The sequence below is a fragment of the Leuciscus leuciscus genome (genome assembly GCF_965113295.1).
Source record: "Leuciscus leuciscus genome assembly, chromosome: 6".
NCBI lineage: Eukaryota > Metazoa > Chordata > Actinopteri > Cypriniformes > Leuciscidae > Leuciscus > Leuciscus leuciscus.
This window is the reverse complement of record NC_138730.1, coordinates 38,525,171-38,544,125: the sequence shown is the minus strand read 5'-3', so window position 1 is coordinate 38,544,125 and position 18,955 is coordinate 38,525,171. Positions and strand designations below refer to the sequence as shown.

The 18,955-nt window shown below is 41.3% G+C and overlaps 2 protein-coding genes across 3 annotated transcripts in view; both read right to left on the bottom strand.

The window, feature by feature from the left end:
* Nucleotides 1–4,340, bottom strand: part of LOC309501511 (phospholipid scramblase family member 5) — a 113,689-nt gene extending 109,349 nt beyond the window's left edge. For both annotated transcript variants that reach the window (XR_014206894.1, XM_082173676.1), the window contains exons 1-4: nucleotides 4,234–4,340; nucleotides 2,777–3,044; nucleotides 1,465–1,539; nucleotides 700–892 (exon numbers count right to left, since the gene is read on the bottom strand). Coding sequence is in view for 1 of the 2 variants with exons in the window: in XM_082173676.1 (XP_082029802.1) it covers nucleotides 700–892; nucleotides 1,465–1,539; nucleotides 2,777–3,044; nucleotides 4,234–4,236 (539 nt within the window). In the remaining variant the exon portion in view is untranslated. The remainder of the gene's footprint in view (nucleotides 1–699; nucleotides 893–1,464; nucleotides 1,540–2,776; nucleotides 3,045–4,233) is intronic.
* A 508-nt stretch (nucleotides 4,341–4,848) lies between these two features.
* On the bottom strand, nucleotides 4,849–18,342 carry chrng (cholinergic receptor, nicotinic, gamma; the record flags this gene model as incomplete). Its single annotated transcript, XM_082173577.1, has 12 exons — nucleotides 18,264–18,342; nucleotides 17,054–17,190; nucleotides 16,926–16,970; nucleotides 16,714–16,835; nucleotides 16,228–16,383; nucleotides 16,040–16,137; nucleotides 14,525–14,725; nucleotides 7,838–7,952; nucleotides 6,930–7,044; nucleotides 6,452–6,698; nucleotides 5,209–5,342; nucleotides 4,849–5,040 (listed from the first exon to the last, which is right to left on the bottom strand). The coding sequence occupies exons 1-12, from the start codon at nucleotides 18,325–18,327 to the stop codon at nucleotides 4,849–4,851; spliced, it is 1,626 nt and encodes a 541-aa protein (XP_082029703.1). The 5' UTR covers nucleotides 18,328–18,342.
* Between the last annotated feature and the right edge of the window lie 613 nt (nucleotides 18,343–18,955).

Below are 18,955 nucleotides of genomic sequence, written 5' to 3'. Positions count from 1 at the left end.
AGTATGACTGAGATACTTTTTTTTGTTATTTTTTGATTTTAATTAATTTGATTAATTTTGTTGTTTGTTTTTCTCATTTTTATTAGTTATTGTTTTTTTTAAATATGTGTATAGTTTTTACTTCAGTGTTAGTGTTAGTTATTTCTAAAGTAAAACTAAAATAAATTAAACTAAATGAAAACAAGAATTCTTTGGGGTTTTAGGTTTCATTTTGAGTTAACAATTAACAAACATGTTTTTTTATGGATTTAGTTGAGCAAAATAACCATGTTAAACCCTTGAGCTTTTATTTTTGCGTAACAAATAAAACGAGACCTTTATGTTTTTGTTCAGTTGATGCTTGTTACAAACCTAGTAAAATGTGGAAAAACTATGTCCACAAAAATATTGGATGTTAGTAATCCCTGCAAACTTTGTGTTTCAAGACACACGTTATAAGTGATATGCATGTATGGAGTTCATATGGAGCAGTATTTACTGTGAACTGAGGTGCTCTGAGACACTGAAACTGACACAGTGTCACGCTTCAATCTCAAACAAGCAGCGCATCAGATCAAACCACTAAGCCAATATTATTTAGATGAAATGTGCAGTCCTATAGATTTATTTTAATTTGACATTTTTATGATTTTGAATAATTATTAGCTTTTTTTTGTCTAACTACATGAGAAAAAGATATAGTTTGCTGTTGATGACTACCTTTGGTGAACTGTCCCAATAAACTCTCTCTCTGGTGTATAGGCCCTTATTTCCATCAGGCAGCAGCCGAGCCAGCACATCTCCGCTCTCAGGGGCCTTTCGAACCGGAAGACGCAATCTGCGTTCTTATCAAAGCCTTGTAGTGAACAGGATCGAGCTGGACCACAGCATTGCATACAAACGCATGAGCTCTCTAACAGAGATGGGAACACAAAAAGAGGTTTCGTGGTGTAAATCAGTTGTAAAGTGCCCCTGTATTATGCTTTTTGGATATTACCTTTCATGTAGTGTGTAATATAGCTGTTTAAATGGTCTGCAAAGTTTCAAAGATCAAATTGTTCCTAAAAGAAAGAACCATTTCTGAACTGCCTGAAACAAGTCAAATCCATCCTTACTTCCTGCACAAACCTGTGTAGGTTTGTCACACATTTGCATAATGCCAGTCTATACGCCCGTGAACAATGTCTACTTTGACCCTCAAACATTGACTGGGCCATCTGACCAATCAGAGCAGAGCAGGCTCTCGGAAAGAAGGGAATTAGAGAGACCGAATCCTTTACGGAACCGTTTTAGACACTGTGAGAAAAGAGGTGATGCTGCAGTGAACATTATGAGAAGTGTTTTTTGACCTTGAATGCATGTAAACCCGTCGATCAAAACAAAATGAAAAACTATTAAAATAGCATAATACTGTATGAGCACTTTACAGAACGATACTCAATATGAGAGTTAGAGAACTGCACATATCCTGTGTATCATCTTTACCTTCCACCGCCACAAAGAGCTGATCACTGGTTTCTGTGGAGATGCTGTATGTTCTTCGGGCGACACACTGTGGACCTGAGACACAAAGATAAACCTCCATTAAACCTTTTTATATTTCCACAGGAAATTGTATTCTGTGAGTTTTTCAAACCATGACCAAGGTTTTCCACATTTCAGGAAAAAAAACTCCAGTAGTGACCAAAAGTGATGTACATATTTGTTTATCAAAATTCAAGGGAAATATTAAATTTTTTCAAATGAAAGGAAAAACAAAACACAAAACTTCATGGTTGAGGTATTTATCTTACAGAATTATTTGGCAAAAAAGCAAACTACAGCTACAGGTTTTATTTTACTATGCATATAAAAATGCATAGGAAAACAAAACGCTCACAGGAAAAAAACATACACTGACTACAACATAATCAGTTAAATAATTTTCATTGATTCTGTCTTGTTTTTGTATGTGTTCATCATTTCTTTGTATGACAGCCTGGTCAGCGCAATGAATTATGTGGACATAATTTCTATCACAAAGAAAACAACTGACTCCAAGCTAAATTCTGCAATATGATTACAAAATCTTTAACAAATAAAGGGTGAAGGTGTAAATTTTCCTTTTTTCCCCTAATTTTCACTTTTGACTATACTGAATATTGGATTAATTACTCAAAACCATGCATGATTGAATATGTTTTGAATATTTCTTTAAAGATGATCTATATGGGTGATAGCAAAAAAATATTTATCTATTAATAATAACATTTTTTAATTATTATTATTTATTTCAAAATTATGTATTTATTTATTTAAATCATTCAGTGCTGATTTGGTGCTCAAGTAATAATTGTGCTGCTTAGAGGATTCTTTGAAAAATAGAAAGTAAAAAAAAAAAGACAGCCTTTATTAGAAATGGAAATCATTCGTAACATTATAAATGTCTTTACTGTCACTTTTAATAAGTATATGCATCCTTAGGGAATAAAAGTCTTCCCTTCTTTAAACAAAAATCTTACTCAAAACTTTTAAACGGTAGTGTATTTCCATTATCTTAATCATTTATAAATAATAATATAGAATTATAACAGTAATATAACAATAATAACAGATTGTGTCTCATTAAAATGTATATCTTATTTATAATAAAAATCAATCATTTTCTGTTTGAAGAGATATGACAAAATGTCAGAAACTTTGAAAGTTTTTGTTACATCACATTTTAAAGACATTATTTTTAATACAATTTCTTTCTTTTTTTCATAAAAAACTGCCGACTGTTTTTTTACTTGATATTTATAGATGTTTTATTCACCTTGTAGTTCAGGTTTGGCATTAATGTGTAGTCTAGTGATTGTTCTCAGAACAGACAGTTTTCCCAGTGTTTTCCCCTGACTGTCCGTCTCTTTCCCTCCGGGTCCCTCGTCCTCTCCTCTCCTGTCTGTAGACCCGAGCTCAGCTGTGAGGTCCTGGCTGTCTGTAACAGGTCTAATCTGTCGGTGGAAAGCTCTGAAGAGCATGTCAATATGTCTCTCCCTTTCCAGACCAAAGGGAAGAGGCTGAGCGGTCACAGATGGGAAGGCCTGAGAGAGAGAGAGAGAGAGAGAGAGAGAGAGAGAGAGAGAGAGAGAGAGAGAGAGAGAAACACTGCATTTGAAATTCAAAGCAAATATATGTCAAATGTCAATGAAAATCAGTGAGAATTTCCATTTGCAACCAATTTTGTTTTTTATAATACAATGCATCTCCGTGTGAAACAGGACATTAAATGAGAAAAAATAGGTGATCAGAATGCCACCAGACAAAGGTGTTCACTAAAACAGTGTGTTAATAACTATTATATAACTATATATTTTTTTCCTTTTTCTCTTCTTTTCTGCATTTCACCCCTGATCCAGCTTGTTTCCCAATCTAGCTTTCTAATAAATCTGGCATTGTATACTATGAACATTATCAAATATTATTGACAAATTGTTTATGCATTTCAGAACCATATTCATTCAATAATACTTGCAACCAGTTTTTAGGAAACTATAAAAAAATGCAACAAATTTAAGAAAAGGGGGAAATTAACTACTAAATATAAAAATAACATAACATAATAATAAAAACTGAATTTAATTGTATTGTGAGAGGAAACATTTTAATAACATATTTTTATTAGTATTACTTAAAATATATCCAACATTATTTATATTGTTTAATAACATTGCTTAATAAATATTAAATATCAAATTAATATTAATATTAAGACCAGAAAATAAATAAGGTCAAAGTTTTTTTTTTTTTTTTTTTCATTCTCTTTGCAAACAGCTTTTTTAAGGAAACCATAAAAATAGCAACAAATTTAAGAAAAGAGGGGAAATGAAATAATAACGGGTAATATTCAATCAGACAATGGATTTTCCTTTTAATATAAAAGTTTGTGATTAAGCCATAATAAAGTGTTTGTTGTGTAACTACGCTGAGACATTGGTCATTAAAGGAATAGTTCACCCAAAATTTTTTCAGTCATCATTTACTCACCCTCAAGTTGTTCCAAACCTTTATGAATATCTTTCTTTTGCTGAACACAAAAGGAGATATTTTGAAGAATGTCGGTAACAAAACAGTTGCCCCTGTAATCCAATTCATACAGGTTTGAAACAACTTGAGGGTGAGTAAATAATGACAGATCTTTCATTTTTGGGTGAACTGTCCCTTTAAGACACCTTAAGACATTAACCAATATGATTTCAGCTGCTAAATGGACGCATCAAAATGAATTCTTACCATTTCAGGCCCTGAGGTTTTAGTTGGTCAGGTGCAGTAGTGATGGAATGAGGCTTTCCTTTACTGAGAAACAGCTTCCAGACCAGCTTCAGAAACTGTGTGTTAGCTACACCAAACACCCCCCCTCTCTGCCCAGCTCTCTCCTTCCCGGATCTGCTCTTTGTCAGACAGAAAAGTACCAGTCAGCCATGTAATGAAGATCCTCCTCAAGCTAGTGGGGGGTAGTGGAGTGATATTACCTAAACTGAAACAATTCACATGACTGCATGCAGAACATCATCTTTGTCCTCTAAGTAGAGACGGTTACAGTTTTTTTTATTTTCAGAAAAGCATCAACTGAATCACTAGACAACATTAAAGCTGATTGACAAGCAATAACAAGCAAATAACATGACATTCATGATTATGAATCAAAGTCATTTTATGTCTCGTATGGCTTCAGATCCAACCAGCTCTCTTCTCTGGAGACCTTGAATCACTTTCAGTAGGTCCACAGCACAACTAAACCGGAGCGCTGAGAGTTCCCTTCCCACAGTCTCCAGAGTATCTTCAACAGAGTCCTCCAGTCTTCCGCTGCAGTTTCTCCGAGTCTATCGTTTTGTTTTGAACTCGTGTTCATCCGGTGATGTCTCCAGGTGAGATTTCAGGCAGGTATTTTTTGGGGTCTCCTGGGAAGGGCTGAGATGGCGCCTGGTTAAAATGTCCCATGAGGAAGATTCCGATGGTGCCCAGTATAAACAGCAGCGCCATGACGATAAAGCACATCCTGTCAATCACCCTGGCTACCAGAAACCATTCTTCATTTTCCTGCAGAACGAGAGAAAAAAAAAAGGATGTCCGGAATCCAGACGTCAACACAAGTATTTTTCTTGGAAAGTTAAACCCTAACACAAACATTTGCTGCTAATGTGTTTATTTTGTAAATGAAAGACACATTCAGCCTCATGACTGGAGAATTCTGGAACAGTGACTCACGCTTTGAAAGTCATTTTGATGCTTGACACTTTCTGCGATGTGTTTACAGGAGGACACACACTGCTGCACTTCTGCTGAAGCCGAAGCCAGACTGGATTCCAGATCCTGTGCCGTGTTTCCTCCTAGACCATTTTCTGATGTCAAACCACAAACAGCAAATTAATGTCTGCAACCATTTGGCGAAAACATAGCAGAAAATATTATTTAGTTGTATTTAATAGGAAACATTTGAATTAATACCAGTAATATAACCGATAACATATGACCAGCAACATTATTTAGTATTTATATTAAATATGATTTATTATAATTATTTATATAGGCTACTATTAAATGCCAGTGTTGTTTTAGTTTTTATTTTAGATTTATTACAGGTAATTATTATTTTGATTACTTTATTTTATTTTACATTTTTAGTTTTCATGTTAATTTTCTTTTCTTGTTTTTTTATATGCGTTGTCTGCTTTTTTTTTAATGCTATTTAGGTTTAACTTATTTTTGTTCCAGTTTGTTTAGTTAGTCTTAGTTTTTATTTATTTCCGGTTAATAATTTTAGTGCTTCAACTTTTTTCAGTATATTGCAAAGGCAACATTTCTAATTTTCATTTAAAGTTTAACTAATAATTATATTTTATTTTATTTCAGCTTTATTTCAGTTTGCAGAAATGTTTTAATGGTTTTAGTTTATTAACAATAATAACTCTGTTGAATACAGTAATAATTTTAAATTATATTAATTTTAAATTAAAATGTTTTGGAAAAAAGTATTTTTAAAAATTAAAAAAAATTGCAATACTAAATATTTTTTACAATAAAAAATTGAATATTGTAAAATAGAACTACAATTTAAAATAACTCTTTTATTTTTATTTTTTTATTCCTGTGATAGCAAAACTGAATTTTCAGGATCATCCAATCTTCAGTGTCACATGTACCTTCAGAAATTATTCTAATATGCTGATTTGCTGCTCAAGAAATATTCCTTATTATTGTCAAGTTGAAATTATCAGTTGCTTAATATTTTTGTGGAAACCATTCTATGAATGAAGAATATGAAAAAATTCTATAATAAATAAAAAGGTCAAAAGAACCGTAACCTTACAAATGTCTTGTCGCTGTCGCTTTTAATCAATTTAACGCATTTATTCAGAATAAAAGTATTAATTTCTTTAAAATGTGCAAATCTTAGCTACCCGAAACTTTTTAATGGTAATGTATAGTTTGTTCATAACTGTTGACTCACGTATTTTCTCCAAAGTGTTCTTCAGCAGCCCCTTCCTCTCCTTCAGTCGACTGAACATCAGCTCAGAGCGAGCAGTTCTGAACATATATTCATCAGCCTTTGCTATTAATCCCAAAGAGCTGCGTCTCCTGCGGCGAAGCGGGGTGCCGTTACCCAGGGCAAACATTTTAAAATCCCCTTCCTCCTGCTCAGGTGTCCAGAGCCGCATCGTCATCCTCAGCAGACGAGGAAGGATGTTCAGCAAGACCTGGGTCGCCCCAAAATGGAGGGGAAAGACATTATAGACCTTAGCACTACATAAATGCATTTGGCAAATGCTTTTGACACAAAGTGACTACCATTGCATTCAAGATATACATAGTACATTTTCTAAGAATAAAATCCAAGACCTTCACATTGCTAGCATCATATATAATAACAACTTACTCATTCTTTCCTTATGGATTGGACAAAAGGTGGTTAGACAGTTCTGTTGTACCTTTCTGATGGTGTTGCTCATGGGGTGGGTGTTTGGAGTTCGCAGAGAGACGTTCAACACCACCACACAGTTCATCACAGTTATTGTGGTCATGGACATCACAAACATCAGATACCTGTCAGAAAAACACACATTTCTCAATCACACAGCACCATTTCACTACCTGAATTAGCTCTTATGCTAACATTAGACCACAAAGACACAGATAGTCAACATAGCACATCCACAGATCTCCCACAATCTGTTCACTAACCATCTGATGTATACTTCTCATTAAAAATGGCAACTTTCTCAAGCTGCCAAGCTTTAATCTGATTGGCTGGTTTGAAATATGTGCAAACTATGCAGACACTACAGTACTTTTCCAATGTATACCACTGTTCAAAAGTTTGGGGTTGGTAAGATTTGTTCATGTATTTGAAAAAAATCTCTTATGCTCACCAAGGCTCCATTTATTTGATTAAAATGTAAAATAACTGGCTCAATGTTAATATATATTTTAAAATATAATGTATTCCTGTGATGACAAGTATTCCAGTCTTCAGTGTCACATGATCCTTCAGAAATCATTCTTATATGCTGATTTGATGTTTAAAAAACATTTCTTATTATCGTTAATGTTGTGCTGCTTAAAATACTATTTTTCAGGATTCTTTGGAAACTATAAATTTCAAAAGAACAGCATTTATTTATTTCACAATGTAAATGTCACTTATGCACATTAATGTCAATTTAATGCGCCCTGGCTAAATAAATGTAGACTATTAATTTTTTTAAAGACAAGAAACCTTACTGACCCCAAACTTTTGAACGATAGTGTATGTTTTATCCTCTATTACACACAATTAATACAAGTTTATCTGAAACTGCTGAAAAGGTGTGATGAGTGAATAAAAGCCCAGACTCACTTTCCAATGAGAGGAACAGCCTGGGAGGTTTCTGGCACTTTCTTGGCGATAAGAAACAGGAAGACAGTCTGACCGAGCAGGATAGCAATGGTCATAGTGCATTTCTGTCCTCCAGCTAATAAAAACAACCAATTAAATCATCAATAATCACACTGATCATAACCCAGTCAGTCAGCTGGCACTATCAACAGTCATGGAGAAAGAGGGATCGATTTCACTGAATGACATTGTCTCCTGATTTGTTAGATTAAATAGATCTCTTACCGTAAAAGTTACTAATACACTTTTATTATCATAATGTTTATCATCAAATGGATAAAAACATTTATTCACAAGTTTCTCCTGTTATCCCCCCTGGTCAATGGCCCTTATTGACATTACCAGACCCACTTCGTGTTTAGTTTGTTCTCTTACGAGAGGTCTCTCGTACTGCGTAAGATATCTTACGCTAGGGGAAAATCCTTTTCCGCGAGATATTGAAGCCAAAAATTATCCTTAATTTTGTAATAATGCAAAACGCGTTGCAGCAGCAATGCAGACATAGGCGAGACAGCTCGCGCGCCTATTGGCTGTTCTGCGGCAACTGCAGCAGCCTATCGAGCGAGGCCTGGCGTGACGTCAGACCCAATCAGGGCACTTCGCGCCCGCTGCGTCACGTCCCGCCGAAATGGGCGTGGTCTAGGCCTATAAATATCGCTCGCAGGCAGCTATTATCTGATTTTTCATCCTTCAAGCGAAGCACACGCATCACTGGAGCTGGAGAAGAAGCCGCGCCGTCTGAAAGAGAGCACCTTCAGCGGGACGAGTCACTGAAGTCGCTGGCCGCGCCGCCTTCCTTGCCTTCCTGCTGCGCTTTCCGGCATTATATCCTTTCTCTGCTACTGTGTTTATGTATGTGTGTGTGCTCGCCGCCGCGACACACACTCCCATTGCACTAAAAGAGCTGGGCGTCTTTTTCAAGACGCCCCTTTTCCTGATCACGCAGCTCTCGCACTCGCTGACGGCGACTGCCCTCACTGCGAGTTAGGTACTGCCTATGGTGACTCTGAGGACTCACCTGGCATCCTTCTCCGAGACTGCTCCTCCGCCCCCCCCCCCCCCCCCCAACCCGCAAAGCTTGCCGGTTCGCCCGCTTGCCTTGCCTGCTTGGGGGACGATACCTGTTCTCCCTCTGTTCGAGCCGCGCACACCGCGCCGCTCACAGAGGATGTCAGGAGCGGGCGGTCACGGGGCTAGCTTTCTCTCTCCCTCTGTTCAAGCCGCGCAAACTGCGCCGCTCAACAAGGGAGGCTGGAAGCGGACGGTCGGGGTTAGTTTTTCTTTACGTTATAAGAAAGCTACACTGCCTTCTGCGCCCCATTCATGCGTCACTCACCGGCGAAAGGAGAAAGGTGTGTTTTTAGTCCCTCCGAGGATGGACTGACCTTCAATTTCTCATACATATTCCCAGTTCCCTGATCATGCGACTGGAAATATCAATATTGCAGCAGGCGAGCCTGTTTTAATACAAGCGCGCCTGCAAGCATACGCCGAAGAAAGCATGTGACGCTCTTATATGCTCGTGCATCCGAAAACCTTTGCGTTCCCCCCCTGTGGCTCAGTGGCGGAATCATTGGTTTTTCTCACGAGAGACCGGAGTTCGAATCCCGGTCTAGCGGCAGTTAAAATTATGCCGCCAATGCTTCGCTCTGTCAGTTCCCTGAAAAGCGACTGCAGACGTGCATTTTGCAGCCAACGAGCGCGTTGCACAACCCGCTCGCCTGCACCCAAACACCGTTTCTATGGTTTCCGTGCGTCACTGGCGAAAGGAGAAAAGAGCGTTTTCTGGTCCCCTCGCGGACGGACCGACTTCCTCTTTCTCGTACATTTCTCATTCCCCTCTGAAGTTCGGGCGACTGGAAATGTCAGTATTGCAGTGAGCAAGCCTGGTGTAATACACGCATGCCTGCAAACAAACGCCAGCACGTTGACGCTCTCTTATGCCGTCAATGCTTGCTCTGTCAGTTCCCTGAAAAGGCGACTGCAGATGTGTATTTTGCAGCCAACGAGCGCGTTGTACAACCCGCTCGCCTGCACCCAAACACCGTTTCTATGGTGTTCCGTGCGTCACTGGCGTAAGGAAAAAAGGGAGTTTTTCTGGTCCCGCTGCGGACGGACCAACCTCCTTTTTCCTATACATTTCCCATTCCCCTCTGAAATTCAGGCGACTGGAAATGTCAATATTGCAGTGAACAAGCCTGTTGTAATGCACGCAGGCCTGCAATAAACGCCAGCATGTTGACGCTCTCTGTTTCTATGGCAACTTCTCGCTCGTTCAGTTCCAGTAAATGTGACTGTTCCAGTGTATCCTGCAGTAAACAAGTCGGTTCTGTCACCCGCTTGCCTGCACACAAACGCCGTTTTTACGGCTACCCAGATAAATCCCATAAGTGTGAATTTTTCTGGTGTCCCGGCCACGGCCGATGGTGCTTTATGTGTAAGAAGAATGCCCACTGCCCAGTGCCCATCTCTACACACAAGCACAGCCCGTCACACAGGGCTCGCGCACATGAATCGGCTCAGACCGATTGCGCTTCAAACATGGTGAATGTGCCCACTACCCAGTGCCCACTAACACCACGTTATGCATGTCTCACGGTTTCTGTAAAAACGAAACCAACGTGCACTCGCTTCATGCAAGCGAACGATGCTTTCGGTGTGATAAATGTGCCCGCTGTCCCGCGCCCACATCCACACATAGACATGACAGTTCCCACGGGAACCGCCCAGCCCTCCCCCTCGCGGTTAACCACCGCAGAGGAGTCGAGCGCTGGCAATCTGCCCGCTGTCATCAGCGCGCCCCATGCCTCAAATGTCACGAGCGACACGCTTGTGTTGCAGCACACCGAAGCTTCTCCATCGCTGAGCGAGCGGAGCGCGCTTCGTATTCGACCCCTAGCTATCCATGCAGACGCATGGGCAAAGCTACCCGGGGTTTCGAAGTGGGTGCTGAACATTATAGAAAGAGGCTATTCGCTGCAGTTTCGCCGACGCCCTCGCCGCTATGTGGCGCGCGTCGAGACCACGGTAAAAACAGAAGTAGCACATCTACTTCGAGCCGAAGTGACGAAACTATTGAGCAAAGGGGCCATAGAACCTCTCTCTCAAGATCAGAGCGAGGGAGGGCTATACAGCAGATACTTCCTGGTACCGAAAAAAGACGGGGGTCTCAGACCCATACTAGATCTAAGGCAACTGAACAAAGTGCTTGTGAAGCGACAGTTCAGGATGCTCACGACCAGGCAAATCCTTGTGCAGATTCGCCAAGGAGATTGGTTTGTGTCAATAGATCTGAAAGACGCGTATTTTCAAATACAGATAGCGTCACGTCACAGGCGATATTTGAGATTCGCCTTCGAGGGCCAGGCATATCAGTACACAGTCCTGCCGTTCGGTTTGTCCCTAGCACCCCGTACATTTACGAAGTGCATGGACGCGGCGCTCGCACCCCTCAGAATGAGAGGCATGCGAGTGCTGAATTATTTGGACGATTGGCTGATTCTAGCGCAATCTCGCGCAGTGCTCATAGAACACACGACCATTTTACTCGATCACCTCGAGGATTTGGGTCTGAGTGTCAATTGGGCGAAGAGCTCCCTGTCACCCAGTCAGAAAATATCTTTCCTGGGCACAGAACTGGACTCACTATCCATGATAGCGCGACTATCACAACAGCGCGCGGTAGACATTCGACGCACAGCGAACTCTTTTCGCTGCGGCGCGTCTGTCCCGCTCAAAAGATTTCAGAAGATGCTAGGTCTCATGGCCTCAGCATCGTCAGTACTCCAGCTGGGTCTGCTCCGCATGCGCCCGCTGCAGTTTTGACTGAAAGCGCGAGTCCCACGCAAAGCGTGGGCACCCGGTTTGCTTCGCCTCAGGGTCAATCAGAAATGCGTTACAGCTCTGAAACCCTGGAAAGCGAACGACTGGTACCAATCAGGTGTAAGCCTGGGGACTTCCTCGAGGGTGAAAGTGGTGTCCACGGACGCGTCCACCTCGGGATGGGGAGCGCTGCTCGAGGGCAGACCGTTCTTCGGCCAGTGGTCAGAACGGGAGAAGCTCCTGCACATAAACTGCCTCGAAATGCTGGCAGTAGACAACGCGCTGACGCGTTTTTGTCCCCAAATAAAAGGTCACCACGTCTTGGTCCGTTCGGACAACATGTCTGTGGTATCCTACATAAATCGCCAGGGCGGCATCAGATCCGAGAACCTGTACAGGCTGGCAGAACGCCTCCTGGTATGGGCTCAGTGCAACCTGCGCTCGCTCAGAGCAGCGCACGTGCCAGGGATCATGAATATAGGACCAGACAGACTGTCCAGGAACAATGTTCCGGCAGGCGAATGGTCCCTACACCCACAGACAGTCCAACTGCTGTGGAAGAAATTCGGCAGAGCGGAAGTGGACCTGTTTGCGTCTCAAGAAAACGCTCACTGTCAAGAATTTTTCTCCAAGAGCAGGAGCGCGCTGTCCCATGTGTGGCCCCGCCGCCCGCTCTATGCTTTTCCCCCCGTCTCTCTCCTGCCTCAGGTGATAGAACGGATCAGGGAAGAAGGATGCTCAGTACTGCTGGTAGCACCGTTCTGGAAAAACCAACCTTGGTTCCCAGCCGTGATGCAGTTAGCAAGTACTGCCCCGTGGCCAGTACCAGTGAGGAGAGATCTCCTCTCACAGGCCCGCGGCTCGATCTGGCATCCTCACCCGGATCTATGGTCCCTTCATGTCTGGGCCATCAACGGGTACATGTTGGACTCCCTAAAGGAGTATTAAACACGATCACGCAGGCTAGAGCTCCGTCTACAAGACGACTCTATTCTTCGAAATGGTCAGTGTTTTCGGGCTGGTGCACAGCCCGTGGTGTGTCACCCACAAATTGTGATGTGACGGAGGTGCTTTCCTTCCTACAAGAGCTGTTGGATGGGGGCAGGGCCCCCTCCACGCTCAAAGTTTATGTGGCGGCTATAGCAGCGTTCTCAGAAACAACGCTTGGTCAGTCAATAGGAAGGAACGATTTAGTCATCCGCTTCCTTAAAGGAGCTAAGAGACTGAATCCTCCCAGACCTCCCTCAGTCCCCGTATGGGACCTTTCTACGGTTCTGGAAGCCATGAAAGGTGCGCCATTTGAGCCTTTACAGTCAATCGATTTGAAACACCTGTCTTTCAAAACGGTGTTTTTGCTGGCTCTCGCTTCGGTGAAGCGCATAGGGGATCTGCACGCGCTCTCTGTGAGCGCGGCGTGCATGGAGTTTGGGCCCAATGACTCAAAAGTTATACTCAAACCTAAGCACGGTTATGTTCCAAAATCCCTCAACACACCGTTTAGGGCGCAGATTATCTCTCTGTCAGCCCTACCGGTCCCTGATGAGGAAAGAGACGCGAGCCTCCTTTGCCCAGTCAGGGCATTACGAGCTTATGTGTCTCGCTCGTCTGTTTTCAGACAGACGGAACAGCTCTTTGTTTCGTTTAGCGGACGTTCTAAGGGACTAGCCGCGTCGAAACAGAGCCTATCCAGATGGATAGTTGATGCTATAGCGCTGGCATACGCCTCCAAGGGCATGCAGTGCCCTTTGGGTGTCAGAGCGCATTCCACAAGAGGCATGGCCTCTTCGTGGGCTTGGTCAAGTGGGATTGCCTTGCAAGATATTTGTATGGCGGCAGGCTGGGCCTCCCCGTCTACATTTATAAGGTTTTGTAACCTAGAGGTTCCCGCCCTGCAGGCCAGGCTGCTGTCGGTCTAAACTACCAGTATTATCTGACCTGATGCGTTCAGCTCAGAATGCTGCGTTTACTGAGCACAGCTCAATTTTCGACAGTTTAAAGCTGGGCAAACTGTGTAAGACCCACATTTTTTCCCATCAGTTCAGGCCGTACCCCGCCCTGTCTGTATGATGAAATTTGCGTCCCTTCAACGCTACTTTATGTGGAAAAGTGAGGCTGCACCCCTCCTTCTTCCCGGACTCTCTGTGAGTTCACTGAGTGATTGTGCACTATATGTACCCCGGGCTTTCGCCCTTGGGTCTTTGGTGTCAGATCTCAGCATGCACGGCGTTTTACACTGGGTCCCCTAGCGTAAGATATCTTACGCAGTACGAGAGACCTCTCGTAAGAGAACGTACTCGGTTACTAACGTAACCTCGGTTCTCTCTAGAAGAGGGAACGAGTACTGCGTATCTTGCCGTGCATGCACACGCTCTGGTTGCTTCGATGATGAAAAACCAGATAATAGCTGCCTGCGAGCGATATTTATAGGCCTAGACCACGCCCATTTCGGCGGGACGTGACGCAGCGGGCGCGAAGTGCCCTGATTGGGTCTGACGTCACGCCAGGCCTCGCTCGATAGGCTGCTGCAGTTGCCGCAGAGCAGCCAATAGGCGCGCGAGCTGTCTCGCCTATGTCTGCATTGCTGCTGCAACGCGTTTTGCATTATTACAAAATTAAGGATAATTTTTGGCTTCAATATCTCGCGGAAAAGGATTTTCCCCTAGCGTAAGATATCTTACGCAGTACTCGTTCCCTCTTCTAGAGAGAACCGAGGTTACGTTAGTAACCGAGTACGTTTTTCCTCCAGAGAATCCTCTGTATCCCTAAGAACTGTTGGATAGCGGCCACTGTAACATCTGTTAGCGTTCGTAATGGAGCCTGTCTGACCTTTGGCCGGCAGGAAGTAGACGAGTAGCCCAAGAGATGCGAAGAGGACACAGGGCACGATGATATTGATGACGTAGAACAGTGGTTTCCTCTGGATGATGAGGAAGAAGATGATCTCCTGGCGCTCCAACTCATCTGGGCTGTATCGCTTATTCACAATTTTCTTAGCAGGGCGGTGCTTAATAATCCATTCCCCATTCTCTGGCCAATCAGGGCACAGGACAAATTACATGTTAATGAGCAAAATGATAAGTATAAGTGTAGTTTGCTGAGGCAAACGCTATAACTATTCCTCAAACTTATAATCAACATACAAAACTGCCAGATTTTCCATATATTGTAATCATTATGATCACAGCAGTAATGAGCTCATTGTTTCTGCCTAAATAAATACATGTTAGCTAACTGCATGATTTGTATTATCTTATAACTGTACATTTCTAGACATATGGACATTACTTGGACACAGTCAGCCCTCTGATTAGATAACAGATTAATTGTACCGTAAAAACATGAATCTTCTGTAAAGCTGCTTTGAAACGATGTGTATTGTGTAAAGTGGTATAAAAATAAATGTGAATTGAAATTTGAATTGAACTAGAGACAGGGATCTGAACAACCCCTATCTCACCACATTAAACTTTGGTGTGTAAATTGTTCTGTATCTTTTATGAATGAAACCGCAAGTTGTGAGGCTTGGTTAGGCAATCAGATGTCAACAACTTTTTCTGGATTTGAGTGTGATATTACTTTTCTAAAAAGCCTAATTGTATTTACGATAAAATTGGCAAACAAAAACGTCATAGCAATATGCTAAAAAACAATTGAAGTCTGGTCACATTTACCATTGTTCTGCGACTTTTCACGGCAAAAATCCATTTTAATAGGAATCCACGCGATCTGGGATGGTGAAAGATCGCGTGAGGGTGAAAGACTTCCTAATGCAGATTTGCTCACTCGAATTTGCTGCGTTTATTACCAGAAAGTTGCTTGATTTGAAAGTGACTTGTGTTTGAGCTGTGCTTCACTCATAGCTGCACTATTGACAATGGACCTTTTTAATTGTGAAATAAAAAAATAAAAAAATGTTGCAGCTGCTGTTAGAACAAAGTCCCTTAAAGGCAAGTTATTTCACTCAGTGGCCATCTTTGAAACGCCTCTCGGGCATGCAAGTGCAGCTCCCATCTCTTTGAATGGGGAAATTCTCTAAAACTGTTCGCCAAGCCTACGATTAAATTTCATACTTGAAATCACCAAAGAAACCTGAACAACTGTAACAATTTTGTTTCTGAACACTCAAATCATGACAAAAAAACTGTATTTTTTCAGGCTAGACCAAGCTAATGCGCAGTCCCGTTATATGGCCGCCGAGTGAACAGACTTTCCCTGAAAAGGACTTTGAAATTACTGACTTTAACCATGATTTTACAAGTCAAATAACACAGACCAACTGAATTTTACAGAAAGAGCAAAGTCTTGATGATGAAAAATAATGCCCAACAGAATGTTTAGTACCAGTGAAAGCTTCTGGATCGATCTCAATCCATTCCATGGTGACGTTGTCCTCGTCTGACAGCATCAGTTTAATTTCATTGGAATTGTACGTCTGAGACCTGCCAAAGCAATCAGAGTGAAACCCAGCATCATCCTATTTTCATGTATTTCCAGCAGTCATCGCTGTGGGACAGACGGATCAGCCGTACCTGAACACCATGCTGCAGTTCTGCCAGTCGAAGGGGAAGTAGTTGACTTTGATGGCACAGGAGCTTCGGTAGATGGCAGGGGGCAACCAGACCACACTACCGTCAGGATCTATCAGAGCGTTAACGTAGAGCGCCACCTCAAAACGCCCATCCACACTTTACACATAGTACACACACACACACACACAAAAAGGTATGTGTCATATTTGATGGGCTAAAATACTCAGATTTGTGAAAAGGTTTGTTTTTTTGTCTTTGTTGATCCTGGAACAACATTTCAATCAACCAATCAGATTTGAGGGACAAGTTTACAGTTTATGTCAAGTCTTACAACCAGGGTTAGGTGCTTCTACATCAGTGTTATTCACCATCATTTCCCTCTGATTTTAGGGATAAGTAATGGGTAGGATTAGGACCAAATTTTCAGACAGAAATGTTGTTCCAGGATCAACAAAATATGTCTTGGGAAAATCTTCAATCACTCACTTGTTCTCCAGGCCGACATCGGGCAGCCAGATGGCTTTAGAAGGAAGACGCATACGGGTGATGTTCTCATAGACCTCAAACCCTGTCCTGTTAGCCCAGCGGAGGCGATAATCATGCCATTTCTAGACAGAGAGAGAAAGAAAGATATTTTGCTCTGAAACCACTGTTGACTACTGTATACTGGACATATACACAGATGCGATTTGTCTTACCATTTCAATCCAAACGCAAGTGGTGAGAGTCTCCCCTTTCTCATTCTGAACATGAAAAAATATGATAAACCATAGAGTCACAAATTACACATATATTTTACCTTGTGTAAACACATGCAGAGTTTTACCAGAGAAATGAGGTTGGTGAGGGTCATCTTGATCTTTACATCGGTGATGTCACCGTGGTTATCCATATGTCGTATGTTCTTATTGTATCCCACCATTAGATCTCTGTGCAGAGATCCCTCCAGGTTACAAACCACATCTAAAACAGACAAACGACTGTCAATCTAATCCATCTTTTATTATTTGTCAAAAAAGTTATTGTACCTTTGTTTTAAAAAAAAAGTTATGTTAGTTTGATTAAATTAAGGAAAACTTTTCCACATAATTAGTCAAGGACATTTGCAAAAAATTATGTTTTGTTGAATAAACTAAATAAATGTAGGTTCCTGTGTCCGATACTAACATTACTGCTAACAACTACAACTTTGAGTGTTTTCATCCGGTAAAACTGAAGTACAGCGAAATGGTCTGATGTTAATGTTTTTTAAAACATGACTTTTAATGTAATGGCACACTTTATAATGCCGGAATGCCTTTGCATTCAGGATAACACAAGCACAATTTCAAGATTGTAAATGATCAAAAACAAAAGATATATTTCATGCATAATTATTTGGATTAAAATATGAAAATCTACACCTACAACTGACATCATACATCCGCTAAAAATCTTGAGACCACTTTAAAATAAAAAATGTATCAGAAAACTTAAGTTAGTTCCTGAGTTCTTGCACTTATACGCTGATGCAACTTACTTTGATATTTAATTATGTAATGCAATGACATTCATACGTATATGTTGTGTCCAAACACCATTAATGGGTCATTAAAGGGCTTACTGTATTTAATCCTATGGGTTCCAAATTTTGAGTTTTTCTATTTATTTTATTTTCAGAAAAGTCTTGAACTTTAGTCTTGGTTGATCTGTGAATGTACACATTACACCCTTCACAATTAAAGCAATCCCTTTATTACTAAAGCAGACACACATTTATAGACATGGCAAGCTTTATGTAATACTTGTGTAAATCAACAAGGATTTGACACCCTATTTAACACCCTGTTTGTCAAGCTGACACTCAGCAACGTTAACACTTAACACATAATAGCAGAAAAATGATCATGTAGACCAGTGGTGCCATAAAAGACTTACTTACTTTCTACAACATATTTTTTGTGACAATCTGCATGTCCTGAACTGGATTAGTTCACTCAATAGCTGGATTTTAAAACAAAGCTTTCAAACCCATTAACTCAAACACATAGTATTACCTGAGATGAAGAGAGATAGCAGGGTCCATAACCAGACGGTTTTTGATGGAGAGATCTGATCCATGTCTGATATCCTCAGAGAAGCGTTAGTAAAGAATGGTTCTCAAGCACCTGGTCAGTGTGTGAGGGAAACAGTTGTTTAGGAACAGGAGGGGTTTACGGGAAAAATAGGTGTGGTTGCAAACTTCCAAACCTCATTGTTATTTTCAGAATGCCCAGAGTCTGTGCCCATACAGTTCCTCACATTCTCAGCTGTCTCTGTTCACACATCCACACATACACTCACACACACACACCAAAGACCTCAAAGCGAGGTCACATGAACCGGTTGTATTCTCTCTGTCTGTCTGTCTCTGATGAATAGCAGAAAGATAAGGTAGGGTTACAGTATTTCCCACAGGTCAGTGCACAGATGGTATCTCAGGCATGATTTGTGAAGTGACACGTGTCATCAGCTGCCCTGTGTTCATCATTGTCTAATGATCGGAGACAAACAGGGTCATAACACCATAAATTCATCAATTTACAGTTGGAAGTTGGTTTTATTTCCAAAGAAGATCTTTAGATGTTTTAGTGAAGATATTATGCATGTTAGAAAACTAACAATCTTCTGTTTTCTGGAATGTTTGAGTGTGTGAGCAGATCTGTGAGCTGTACTGTAGGTTATGGGGTGCTAATGGTGATCACGTCCT